Raw genomic sequence first — 13,719 nt, 5'->3', positions numbered from 1 at the left:
AGTCTGTGATGGGATGATATGCTGTTCCTGAGAAGCAGGACACACACACTGGCCCCATGTATCTAACAGGACATAAAGTTCAAAGTCTGACCCGCTTTCTCCACCTGAGACACAAGTGTACTTTGACCCCCGTGTGTTTATTCTGCAGGAGAAATCGAGTCCAGTTGCTCCATTCTGCCACCACACCTCCTCCCAATCTATTTGCTCTCTGCAATAAATCACAATTTACACACGGGAAAGAGCAGAGAGTCAGTTCTACCACACGCATATGAAGATCATTACCCGGACACACCAGCAAATAGCGTTAGAATTGTGTCAACAGAATGTGTTAAGAAGCTACGGACACTAAAGAATATGAAGCGTATGAGGTCGCCCGTCTGCACACCAGGTTCCCTGCTAAACGAGCAGAGGAGCTGCAGGAAACAATGAAATGTGAGGACTGAAAGCAAAGGAAATGCCAGCTTTCCTGTTCCTTTGGCCTTCTCCATATTATTGGAGTCTTCCTGTTCGAAATCCTCTGCAACGACCCGTAGACGGGTTCAAATGTCAAATCACTCGGAGTGGCTCAGACTCAATCAAACCTACGGGAGCTTGTGGCTTGGCTCTGTTCTTTCTTATGTTAACTCCACCCTTGACGTTAGTTCAACCTGATATGAAGACAACAATGGGACATTTTTCCTTCAACCAGTTCTGGTAACTTCATCCGCTGCCTTCTGGTATCACCGTGAACAAACACGCAGTAATCTAACAATTTGCACGGTTTCGTATTTATAATCTTTTTAATCTGGGAAATCGCACACACCCGTTTGGATGCGGTATCCAAAGAATGCTTTCATACGTATTTTGGAAAGCCAAGGCAGTTTGCCAACCTTTTTTTTTTTTTCTCCTTCCCGGACTTTGAACAAGGCCAAACAATGTTGCCTTATAAAGACAAGCGTTTGGCATCAATCAGACTGTGCCAGGCTGGTGGGATATAACAAAGATATACTGTATACGCAGCACAGCCTGCTGAGTGCTGCTGAAATGGAATCCTGGATGGTTTAGTTTGCCTGGGTTTCATTTTTATGTAACGGGGGGTAGGGTTTCACGCCTGTATGGCATCCGTCTGGTGAAGTGCTCTTGAGCAAGACACGGAGTCCTCACCATTTTAAGGGCAATGCCGAGCTTTTCTCCATCATTGTGAGTCAAACTCCTGTTGTTCCTCCTTGATATCCACATAGGCAGGTATGATTCTAAGCATCTTATCTTCTGGCTTGTCGATTCATGCAAAAATTCCCAAGACCCTGCAGGAACTGGGCTTGAACTTTTATCCTACCAGTCATCTCTACAAAAAAACGACAGGGCATCTGCAGGCTTCTATTTAGGGACTGGGAGGGCCGCCGCTGGAGTGAGCCAGACAGTTCAGCCTCAAGTCAAACAAAGTAAATGTCAACTTGGACACTCATTTCTGGGCAAACCGAGGGGAAATGAACCATCTTTTCCAAATCACTCTTCCAAAACGCAGCCACTGGGGAGGCTTGATTACGAATTGAACATTAGGGCATTTAACTCGGAGGCCAAGTTCCCACACGTAGCGTAAAATACACTCAGGAGAGACGTACAGATGTGACCCAGCCCTCGTTCTTAAATGCTGAGGCAGAGGAATGCTATTAGATGCCTTGTGCCCTCTGGATCCTTTCCTCAAGTGGTTCCACTCCCACTCTCACTCCTACTTAAGTCGGCTGTAGACAGGCGCGCAGAATGGGGGAAAGGAGTAGAGGAAGCACTCCTGGCTGGTCACACCCTCTTCAAATAACAATCTGCACACGCCATGTCCGGACCGAGCTGTCTAGCTGGAGGGAAAACAAACAGTGGGAAAAGGGGGAGAGAGAGTTGGGGGGAAAATGAGGCCTGCTGCCTTCTGGTTGCTCTCAGGTCCCCTCGCCTGGCTGCCAGAGCTACTGTACACGCCACAGCTTATCTAGGTTAAGAGTTATGGCTAGGAAAACACAGGGAATAAGAGCTGCTCCACAGTCAAACACACAGTATGTACTTGTGTATCCAATGACATCCGCTGACAGATGTATCAGCGAGACCACACTGTAAGCTTTTTCCATTTCAGGATAAAAAGGGAAGGGAAGCTACACACAGTTTTCAATCACCTGTGCACAAATCAATTATACCATGTACAGGAAACCCTCACGACGATGCATCATCATTCATACGTGCAGGCCAGCACTGAACGCTCTACAAATTCGAAAAAATGCATTCTGGCAATGACAGACGTGGCAGAACAGAAGCCGTGCGATGCCAACGTTCTTTTGTCTGTACCTTGGCAACCACCGAGCTGCTTTACGACAATGCCAGGGTGCAGCACACTTGCTTACAGTGTGGGCGGAAAATACTGATTGTTTTCTCTTATTGCCCAGCTGGCAGAGCACGGAAAATGAAACATAATTGGTCATTATAATGTACATTTGGAGCCAAGATACTGTATGAACGCCTAAATCCTTAACATCATCCATAGCTTCAATCTGGGAGCCGTTAAAGGCCAACTGAAATTTGAGGGTAGCGACCACAGAGACATTGCAGGAACTCGGGCGATAACTGAGCGCTGTAATGACACCTTTAGATAAAACAACAGTCTGGACACAAGACTTTCCACATCTCACTGCAGAGCTTTTTCCATTTCTAGGTACTTGCACTGAAGCAATATCGACGTCTAACAAGAGCATCCAGAGCCACAGCTGCAGAGAAGCACACTAACAGCTCCTTCACACTGATGGTGAAGGTGAGGAAAGGAAGATGAGGAGGCTGAGTCCTACACTCAAGCGCAAGCAAAACTGTTTAGTTCACTCCGACAGGTTTGTATCAGCTGGCAAACAGAAAATCCATTCCAAAACTGCTGTCAATGGCCGCACTGTTCACATATGGGTGGAGTCTCAAACTGCATACTTTCATAGAGAATTAACTGGTTTGATGGGGAGGAAGACATCAGCAGGAATGTGCCCAGTGTCCACAAACAAAATCCCATATGTTGTCTCTTATGTTTAATCACATACGTGGGACTCGAGTAACAGGTAAAGGCAACTAAATGGACTTCAGTTTAGCAGCATGTCAAGTTCTGTTCATTCATTTGTGGGGCCAGTAAGGAAGAATACAGCTGTGGACACTCTAACCCAGCGATCACAATTAGTCTGACCGGGTTTTGGCACCTGTTGAAGCGCATTGAATGACAGATTGAACACTCCCTAAGCTGATAATGTTGTTAAGGTGTTGCTTGATTAGTATTCCAGAGTTTAAACATGATTCAGTTAGCTGGAATCCGCAAAAGGTGAATGACCGCCGCGGTGTATGCTTACCTGAGTTTCAGGTTCGCCATGAATTCCTCCAAAGAGACGTTGTCCAAAAGCACAAAATCGGCCTTTCCGAACTCCAAACTCTCGTGTTCTGCCATCACTTCCTCCACTCTGCGTCTCGACGGGAATATTTTAACAACTTGGGGCTCTGATCCGCTTTGACTGCAGCCAGCCAGGTGAACAATGGCGAGCTGCCTCCTAATTAGTGGACAGCTGTGTGGTTCGTTCGCATTTTTGATTCACGCATCAGCGGCGAACATTTCAAATGTCCGGTGACACATGTTGAATTAAAGTCGACAAACAGGTAATAAAAATAAATAAATGTAAAAAAATAATAATAATAAGTCTGGTTTTACGTAGTGAGCGCTGTTTCCGTTTCTGTGAGCAGTAACAACAAACTATCCCGAGTTGTCTTCATGTCCATACAAAGTGGAAGCTGCTTCACGCCGAGTTCTCGTCGTCCCGTCCCGTCCCGTTACATCACGGGCCAACCCTCCGGTCACGACGCCGCTTTCCTCCCGTTCCTCTCCTGTCGTCCACTCCCACCGCCGACCAATAGGATTCCCGCCGTCTCCTCCAAGCCCCGCCCCCTTATGGAGGTGTCGCTCAAACATCGGCCCTGTGAGTGTGTGTGTGTGTGTGTGTAACTGGAAAAGTATTAGAAACATCTCTCACGACCACCGCTCCGCTGGTTCTGATGCATATTTCAGTGATGACGGGTCACACTCTTAAGTTGTAAACCAGTCGGAGGGAAACCGTCGCTTTTACGGTGCCCTCTGTGACCATATAAGGCAAAATGAAGCTTCATATGGATAGTTCCTCCATAGGATCAGGATAAAACCGTAGAATAATGGAGAAGATGTGGGGATGTCCAGTCATAGTAGTAAGTGGACGTCATCGCCTTTTGATTAGTCCTCGACCATCACTCATGTCTGCTGTTTGATACTAGCAGAACGCTCCTGTGTGTGTGTGGAAACTGCTACTGGATACCAGGAACCAACGTCAACCAGCTACAATACTGAGCGTAGTGCGCCCTCTTGTGTACGATAGAAGTAAATGCTCCCTCGCCAAAGCACACACTTCCTTTAATCGTAATTGAACTACAAATGATCCACACGTCTTGTTTTATTTATTTATTTATTGTATTTTCCCAAACTAAGCTCCAATTAACAGAAGTAACATAGGACTTCTGTAAGGGCTTTTGACTGACATGATGTAATGTTCTATTCACTTTTTAAATTAAGTGTGACAAAAGATCAGCACATTTATATTCCCCAGAGCTAGAACAACAACTGGGAAAACAAGAATTCCTTTCAAATGAATTCAATTTAGTTCTTGCCTTCAAGCTGTTTGGTATGAAAGCTCTCACTCACGGAATTCGTGTTCCCTGAACAGCCAAGTGCACAAGATGACAATGTTGCAATCACGGCTGCAGCTAAGACAACCATCTGGGGATAACAACAGTTATACAATGGTTATGTAAGATGGTATTTATACATAAGTCTCAGTTATTCATCGTATAATCAAATGTTATTATTCATATCTTGACTAAGCATAAATATACAATTAATATCCAAATGTCTAGGAATATTTAAACTATCACCCCCATGACATATTAGGAAAGAAATGCAAGTTGTAATTAAATGCAATATTTTCACAAGACTGAAGAAATAAATACATATCATTTATTTATACAGTTTTTAAAAGCTCTTTTGCTTACAAGGGATGTGTCACCATTATGAGGAATCAATCACTGACAATAGGGAAGTTACAGGGTTTTTATTTGTAGCAAAGAGATCTTTAATAGTTAAGACAGTTCTAGACCAATGGCCTATTTACTACTAGTATTAAAGCAAGACTAATCTGGTGGAGGTATGTGCTCTATTTCTAGTTTAGTTTCTGGTTATAATCCTCTGCTGCTATAGCACAATGCATAATGAGAAAGCTGCAGGGAGACGACACATAATACCATTGACGTGGCCCTTAGATACACAGACGTCACCAAACTGTAAACACAATTTGCTTGTTGGCCAAAATGCAAATAAACATGAGACTAAAGTGGGTAGAGCCTGCATTTTGCTTTGATGAGTTGCTTTGTGAATACAGAGTTGAGGAAGTATAACACCATTTGTGAGATTTAATGAGCTGGACGTGTGATCCAAAAGTCTGACATGTACAAATGACAACTTCTTTTTCTCTTACTTCGAAATTACGTCCAACATTCTGATTCTCATTTTCTGGGTGTGAATAATAACCGCTTGCAGTGGGAAACATCTGTCAGCACACTGCGCTTTAATGTATGCAAACCACTGCAATCCAATCTCACCAGCAGCAACAACCAGGCAGTGTCTGTACTTAAAAAAGAATGTGGGATTCTTCTTCTTCTTATGACAGGAATCAGAATGGAAGAAAATTGTGATAATACACTATGTACTTCAATGCAGGTGGCACTGTGGCACTTGTTCTTGTTGCTATGGAGAGTTTATCAGCCTGTTATTTGTAGTGAGATAATGACAAGGGCACTGCAGGGTTCTTTCCACTGCTTGACATCACTTTGTTGCCGATACCAGTAAACACCCTGGTTAGCTGGCCCAGATTGGACCAGCTGCTATCGACCTGAGAACTGTTTAAACATGAGACCGCCTGTAAAATGAGCCTCGCTTGACATCTGTCCTTCCTTTAGGATATCACTCGCCAGATCTTGACAGAAACACGGACTTTATTTGGGAGGAAAATGAGTGCAAACTACAATAACTGTTACTTTTTATATTTCTATATATATGATTTTATGTTGACGGTGCAGAGGGACTTTCAATCGGCTTGTGATGCTCAAGACAACATCGAGTAACAAATTGGGTTTCAAATAGTGCAAATATGTGACAGAAAAAGCCCACACAAGCCCGCTATTATTAGCTCTCCCGTAAGCCTCTCATCCTTTAGCTGCCTGCATCTGGTTTCTCCTCGAGCGACCCCGAGAACGTGAGTGTTTTCCCCATCGTGACCCTCGCCTTACTTGGCACCAGGCCCAAACTAGGTCACGTGCTTGCATCAGGGTAGTAGAACAGAGTTACTGATGGAAAAAAAACCCCAGTGGAGTAGAAATGTTTCGACATGAATCCTTGGTCCTCTCCTCAACGCTCTCCTCTTACTTCCCACACAGGCTGAAAATAAATCACCACAGCATAAGCACACCCGTCTTGCACTCATATACTTACCAACTGGAGCCTCTTCCCACAATATGCAGTAAACAACACAATGCTTTTGTATTCATATGGATGTTTAATGACTTTGATTGTATTTACATTATTTACAATCATTTAAATCACAAAGTCACAACTATAAAAATAACAGTTCACTCATGATCTCCAGATTAGAAAAAAACAACAAATGAAAACTGCTCATTTTCAACACATACTGTATGGACCCAGGGCATTCATGACAAATGATCTGAGACTGGCTTGATGGGATCACAGACATGACACGTGGTGCCTTCAGGGGCTTCTATTGAAGACATTAAAACACAAAGCAATGCAGCCAAATGCTGTGGATCTGCATTTTCATACTCAGACAGGCTAAACAATACTGTATCAGATAGACATACTGGTATGTATGAGGGTTTAAAGACCTCCAACAATAGAATGCAAAGTCGCAAAGAATGTGAATCGTGTTATATTCACACTGGTCAGTCCGGATGAACATTACATTTACATTACATTTTACTGGCTGAAATATCCAAAGCTAGAACGAACACACCACTGCAAAGCCATACGTTTGTTCAAATGAACATATAAAGTGTCGCAGTACATATTTATGTTCAAAACTGAACACAGTTTGCATCATGATTAATATTATTATCTTAAATACTTCAAGTATTTTGTTGAAATGAGCCTTTGGGCGTCTTGTCACTGTAAGGCTGGGGTGACATTCCCTGCATGTACAGTCCTACAGAAAATAGAATTTGCTTACTTTTCAATGAATCTAACTCCGCCTGTCCCTCTTTGGACATCTCCTGTAACAATTTTACAGTAAGCAAAGTGTATATATATATATACTATACATACAGTATACTGGTGGGAAGACCAATCCAGCTAACAAACACACTATTTCACACCATCGCACCCCGTAAACATGCAGGGTGCCGATTCTATCGCTCAACAGATCTGACGACCCGCTCTGGGCAGCACAGCCGCTCACACACACACACACACGCGCGTCAGCGAGACTTTGGAGCTGCCTCTCCAAAGTCTCGCAGGGGTAACAGCTCCTCAGCAAAAACCTGAAGCTCTGTTTCCGGGGGTTTTCTTTCAGTCTTTGTTCTTATTAGGAATCTAAAACGCCGGCAAGGGTGGAAAAAGCTGAATGAAATGTAAGAGGGCACTAAACTGCTCTAGCCTGGAGATGAACCCCCTCAGTAGTAACAGGTGAGGTGCCCATCTGTCTCTGCACATGAAGGTCATGGGAATATGAGGATGGATGTTCTGACAGACAGGCGTGGCGGCTTCATGTAGGCCTGAAGCACCAGAACATCCTCACTTTGCCATTTTGTACTTAGCCACGTCCAAGGGCTCTTTACTGGGTACACACCAGTCATCAGCTGATTGGCTCACTTTGTAATTCTTCAGCACAGTCTTGTTGTACACTGGCAGCCTCTCTATAGAATCTGTAGACAGCGCCTGGGAAGGAAGGGAACAAAGATGAGATGTTAGCGCGGTGAGTCAGTGTTTACTGTCTTTGAGACGTAGCTTCTGTGGGCCAACATGGTGCCGTTTCTAAAAATGAGTTAAGTGTCTGAGGGGGAAAATTCTACTCCTGGCCGCCGCACCGTCTCGTGTATGATCACCGTGTCTGGCTCACCTTTAAGTAGATGACGGCGTCTGTGCCATGACCCTCCATGGAGTAGAGCTGCATGTCCCCCTGGAAGTATTTGGCATAGAGACGGGAGATTGGCAAACCATAGCCAAAGCCAGCCTGCAGGGGGAGGGAGAGAGAGAGAGAGACAGCGAGAGAGAGACAGAGAGAGGGAGGCTTAGTCTCTGTTACACTGCATTTAATTGTGCTCTTCAATAGCGAGAACAAGGAATTTGTCGCGTTGGCTTGGTGTCGTTTAGTCGAGTCATTCTGACAATACGAGACGCCAAGATTTAGATCAAAATAAAAGCTTAATTCAGCATCTTGATTCTTTAATACTTCACTGTTATGGGCTATTAAAGACCTGCAAAATATAACTTGCTGCATACTATCTCCACCTACCAAGGGAGGCCTTTTGTATTCTCCTATCTGTGGCGTTGGAGCGGTGGAGTACATGTAGCTGAAGAGGTTCTCGATCCTGCGAAAGGGTACGCCGCCGCCCTTGTCGCTCACCTGCAGACGGGAGCAGAAAAGGAGGGATTTAACGTAGGCATATTCGTCACTCCGTCGCTGAATCGCCACTTTGGCTGATCTGATCTGATTCCCCTGACAGCTCATTAGTCAATCAACTGAGCTAACATTCTGACAAACACAACTCATATTCTCTTTCTGCTCTACAGGCAATTTCAAGGCTTTAATGCGTCAGCCAAGACACAAACACACCCACTGAAACACCCAAAGGCCTTTAGTCAGGAATCAATTCATTCTGTGACGACAATATAACGACATAACAACACATAACCATATTTACCTAAACAGTCTCTACTTGATAATTTGACCCTTTTATTCAGCTGTAATATGCAACCCACCTTAATGGACATGTCCTCTCCTCCAAGAGACACCATGACCTGGATGGGCGGGAGGTTGTTGCTGTATTCGTGGCGCTCAATAGTGGCCCTCATAGCATTCTGCAAGGACAAAAATGTTACATAATGAGATCGTTTTCAAAGCTAACTGCACTGATCATTGATCCATGAGTATGAATCATTAAATAGGCGATGTGTGATACCTTAAAGAGCTCAAACAGCATGTGATAAAGGTGAGAGGGGACATATACGATGGTGATGGGATCTTTCATCGTCTTGCCTGCACAGGAAGGGAAGAAAAAAAAAGAGCGTTTCAACCACTTCATTTCAAATTCATTATCCCTCACACACTCGTGGCCATTTTCCATCAGTGGCAATTATTTTGCCCTAATCTGGTTATATTGAGGGAGAGTGGAGAGGAAAGAGTCCATGTGTCAATATTGTCTAAACCAGTCGGTAGGTTCCACTTAGCCATTATTTCAGCTTCAATGCTTCAATTAGAGCCTGTCAGCTCCATCTGGCTGAGCCATCATTTACTCACACACACACACACACACATGTAGAAGGCTTGGCTTGTATGTGTTCTTTATTTAAACATATATAGTAAAGTAAGATTGGCATGTTGGCATTAAGAATAAAATAATGAAATGTGTATTTAATGAAAGAGTCTTACTGCTCATCTCTTGGAGAAACAAATCAGGGGAGCGGAGATAATACTGGTCACACAGCATCTTGGCACTTTGGTAAGCATCTGACAAAAACAGGAGGATACTAATGTCATCAATGGGGTCAAATGCAACAAGCAGAGAAATTACAAGGCAAACCTCAAAGGATCCACAAAACAAATCATCTGGCCACTTTCACTCCGTTCAGCATGTCACTCATACTCACCCTGGACTACATCTGACACCTGGCAGTGAGGGTCGATGCTCCCTATGGTGTTGGGGTGAACAGGGTTTGTATTGCCATCGAAAATAAGAGCTGAAGAGAAAATGTTGAGGAAATAAGAACAGAAAACAGTACAAAATAAATCACTTACCACGTTCAGAGCCTAATGCTACTGTGTGCTAACAAGTTGATTCTATTCTTTCTACTTTTCTTATTAGTTGGAAAATAACAGCTCCCAGCCCACCACAGACAACCCACTCAGGATATGATGACAACAAACTTAGTGCACGACATGTTTTGAAAGATTCTCTCTTGACAGAATTTGGGTGGGTGTTAAGTGATTGACAGTGTGCACACAAATTAATGACGAATAATGTGGAAATAATCAAATGCTTATATAGTTGCAAGCAAAGACCTTTAATTCCTCAACTGATAAAAAAATCACAGAACTCAACATGATTTCTGAATTTTACACGTTTAATTCTCGATTTAAGGACCTGGTGAGCAATCAATCCCAGTTTGATCTGTCTATATGTCTGTCTATTTACACTTAATTCTAATGAGCTAAGATGATTCAGGCAGTGTCTGTTACTCACAGTGCTGGTTGATGAGCATACGGATGGAGATGCGGCTCATGTAGAAACGATCCAGAAAGTACTGGATGTTTTGGTTGGTTATGGGGTCCTGTGGAAAAGCCTCTTTGTACTCTATGATACCCTGGGCCATCGTCGGCACCACGTCGTTATGCCTGTTTCTGATGGTAACTAAGGCATCAACAAACCTGCAAAATAAAGGAAATATAGTTGAAAAACTTGCAGAATTTAGTGATTTCACACATAATGGGACATGGCGAAGTCCACAATGAATATTAGCTTATATAGGGCGTTAGGAACTTACTCTTCAAGTACTTTGTGGTCATCTGGGTTCTTGTCTAGGAACTCAAGGATCTCCATTAAACTCTGGATGTACCTGAAACAGTCATGCACATATAGTGTATGTTGAGAGCACAAACTGTTAACTCCTGAAAGTTTGTGATAAATCTGGGAAAAGATGCTTTAGTCAAGGTGAATTCCTGCATTAGAAGCCACGCATTCCCCCGCAACTGAAAACAAAAAGACTGAAAACTGGGTCACGTGACGTGTAATGAAAAACTAGGGTAAAGTTCACCACTGAGAGCTGCTGCCCCAGTACAGGGCAAGTCTGGAGAAATACAACTCGGCCAAGAGTGTGTGTGAGTGTGTATGTATGTGTATGTCTATATGTGTGTGTGTGTTGCAATTCTAAGCATGACAATTATGCCCAGTGGGGAAAATCAATAACGTATATCCATTCTGCATCATGTAAACAAACAAGTTCACTTCAAGTTGTCAAGGGATTGAATGTGATTGTGTTGATGAATATTCACAGTCACTTATGCACCATTCAACCTGTCACAAGTAAAGTTTTGTGAGGCTGTTATCTTTCTACGTGATCTGCCTGAGATACCGGTCTGATCAGATAAGTCCTGTGGTGACCCGCCTGCGCACAAGGATAACATTACGTCACTTACTACACAGTCGTAAACAACTCGCACAAAAGCCTATAAATCTGACGGCGCGTAACTCCAAAACAAAGCACCGACTAACAGGTGTCTGTTTATATCTATACCATCCAATCCAAGTCATTTAACAAACTGTGTTAGAAGTTGTTGTTGTTGATTTCCTGTTACGTCATCACACGTGGGCAAAATAACGCAGCTCAACTTCTTAAGTCTGTTTACATTATTAGATAGAGCATTCACATATATTCTACAAGTTGGATTATCGTCCCAAATACTTATTAGGTATCTAACCTCACTATTCCACCAATGTAACGCTGGATTGCCGCTGTCAATCTGTCTTGTTTGGAATGTGAGTTGGAGTGACATACCAGTCGCATGAATCGTCACAATCGGACACGAATTGGATCTAACACCACGTGTTTAGTGGGACAAATCTGATATGAGGATATTTGCTTGTTATGCTGTTCTTTAAAAAAAACAGATCCATGTCGCACAGGCCGAAAAACTAACTGATCCATACCATACCTATACCTTATACCTGCAGTCTGAACACAGTCCAAGTTACATGAAAACTTTGGATGCGTGGCAAATCCAACAGAAAACAAACAGACAGTAGCAATGGGAGGGAAGCACAACCTCCATGTCAGAGGCAAACAATCGATGTAGGCCTGTGAACTATACACTGTGAAGTAAATCATTGGACGTACCAGCGCTGGACCATTTGTGCAGATGGAGTTGTGAGCAGTTTGTCAGGCAAAAGGTTGATTTCTTTCATGATGTTTGAGAGCCTCACAGGGAGCTCCTGCCTCAGAAACACGAAGGATGTCTTCTCACACGCGTTTATGGAACCTGGAACAACAACAACAACTATTAAAATCAAATAATGTGTAATATTAATCATTTTAGATAGGTGTGCTCGTCATGAAGCGATATCTCTCAGTGATTTCAATGCGTGATGCATGTTGATCGCGACTGTTTATTTACTTCAGCAGCCGGCATAATGCGCATGTTATGATCGTGTATAACTGACGAGCACATTATGGAATTATTATTGGTGTGCATGGTGTTTTATAGAATGTGTCCGTTGTTTACAATAGTCTGCATAGATTCTATCGGGCCCATCACAAACTCAGCTTACTACATTTCTGACGCAATCCTCTGCGGTATGAAGTACTGTAGGCTTAGCCAGCACATGCACCAAACAAACAAACAACACGAGCTAATACTAATGAAACTAAACGTGCTTAACAACACAAACGTGCACTAAAGAAACACATGTTAGAGCTGAACCGATGATGCTAGGGATGATTAGATCAACCCGTTTGGATCTAAGATACACACAAACTGTCAATCTGGACAAGGATCGATACTCACCGAAGTCCAAGAATTGCTTCATAGACAGAGGCGAAGGTGAGAATTTAGAGAAGTGTTCGATATGTTTGGGCACGCTGGCCAATGCGGCGTTTTTCATGATAAATCTGACGAACTTCATGGCTGCAGCCGTGTCTTCTTAAAACGATTACTAGAGACCCCAACGCTCGGACGGAGGGATTTACAAGCCAGCAACCGAGCTACCAAACCCGATGTGTGATTGGTGAGGGGAGGCGGGAGAAACGGCAGCGGGACAGCCAATAGGGAGTGAGGATCTGTATTTACGTTCAGAACCGGCCAATAGGAAATGCCAATAGGCGGGACAAGTTAGGTTGTGCCGTCCATGTTTAGTAAAGGCAAAGAAATCTCCTTCTGAGGAAAGTTCTCGTCTCCTACAGGGCCCAGTGAAAAAGCTTCACTGACCATATTCACACAAACCTTCACATATACTGTATGAATTATACACTATGTAACCGAATTTTTTGAATTCTTTAAATCACATTTTGACCTTTTTTAAATGATTATTAATAGGAATTAACAAATTTGAGACCCTACAGCTGTGGGGTAAAGAGGGGAACTCTCTTTTATTCCTGTACATTCTCTTAAGTACATCCAAATGTCACCAGCTGCCTTGATCATGCAATTTGTTGATTGCCAGAGTTGTTTTGTTATTCTTTGTCTAACCTTCTTGAACTTTGTCCATCATCACTAGTGTTTAATCACATTTAATTAGATTTTTGTTGCCATTGTGTTGCCTGAGATCCTCTTGTTCAAACTTTTCCCAATGAGGCATTTTTTATGTATAAGCTCAGTGGAATACAATCATCACTCCACCTCTTCCTCCACTCAAAATACATCTGGTCATCAG

The 13,719-nt window shown here is 43.2% G+C and overlaps 2 protein-coding genes across 2 annotated transcripts in view; both read right to left on the bottom strand.

Annotated features, from left to right (window-relative positions):
- myo1d (myosin 1D) overlaps positions 1–3,866 on the bottom strand; it is a 48,842-nt gene extending 44,976 nt beyond the window's left edge. The window contains exon 1 of the mRNA XM_076151695.1: positions 3,342–3,866. Within this exon, the coding sequence (XP_076007810.1) occupies positions 3,342–3,436 (95 nt within the window). The 5' untranslated portion in view covers positions 3,437–3,866. The remainder of the gene's footprint in view (positions 1–3,341) is intronic.
- A 2,731-nt stretch (positions 3,867–6,597) lies between these two features.
- Positions 6,598–13,073, bottom strand: pdk2a (pyruvate dehydrogenase kinase 2a). Its single transcript, XM_076152094.1, has 11 exons — positions 12,855–13,073; positions 12,188–12,329; positions 10,838–10,909; positions 10,537–10,721; positions 9,944–10,033; positions 9,726–9,803; positions 9,256–9,332; positions 9,056–9,154; positions 8,589–8,699; positions 8,193–8,306; positions 6,598–8,011 (listed from the first exon to the last, which is right to left on the bottom strand). Exons 1-11 carry the CDS (start codon positions 12,970–12,972, stop codon positions 7,868–7,870), a joined length of 1,230 nt encoding a protein of 409 aa, XP_076008209.1. The 5' UTR covers positions 12,973–13,073; the 3' UTR covers positions 6,598–7,867.
- Between the last annotated feature and the right edge of the window lie 646 nt (positions 13,074–13,719).

Source organism: Genypterus blacodes, unplaced genomic scaffold (genome assembly GCF_046128005.1).
Source record: "Genypterus blacodes isolate CSIRO-AG114 ecotype Tasmania unplaced genomic scaffold, CSIRO-AGI_Gbla_v1 ptg000055l_1, whole genome shotgun sequence".
Classification (NCBI taxonomy): domain Eukaryota; kingdom Metazoa; phylum Chordata; class Actinopteri; order Ophidiiformes; family Ophidiidae; genus Genypterus; species Genypterus blacodes.
This window is presented reverse-complemented; position numbering and strand designations above follow the sequence as displayed.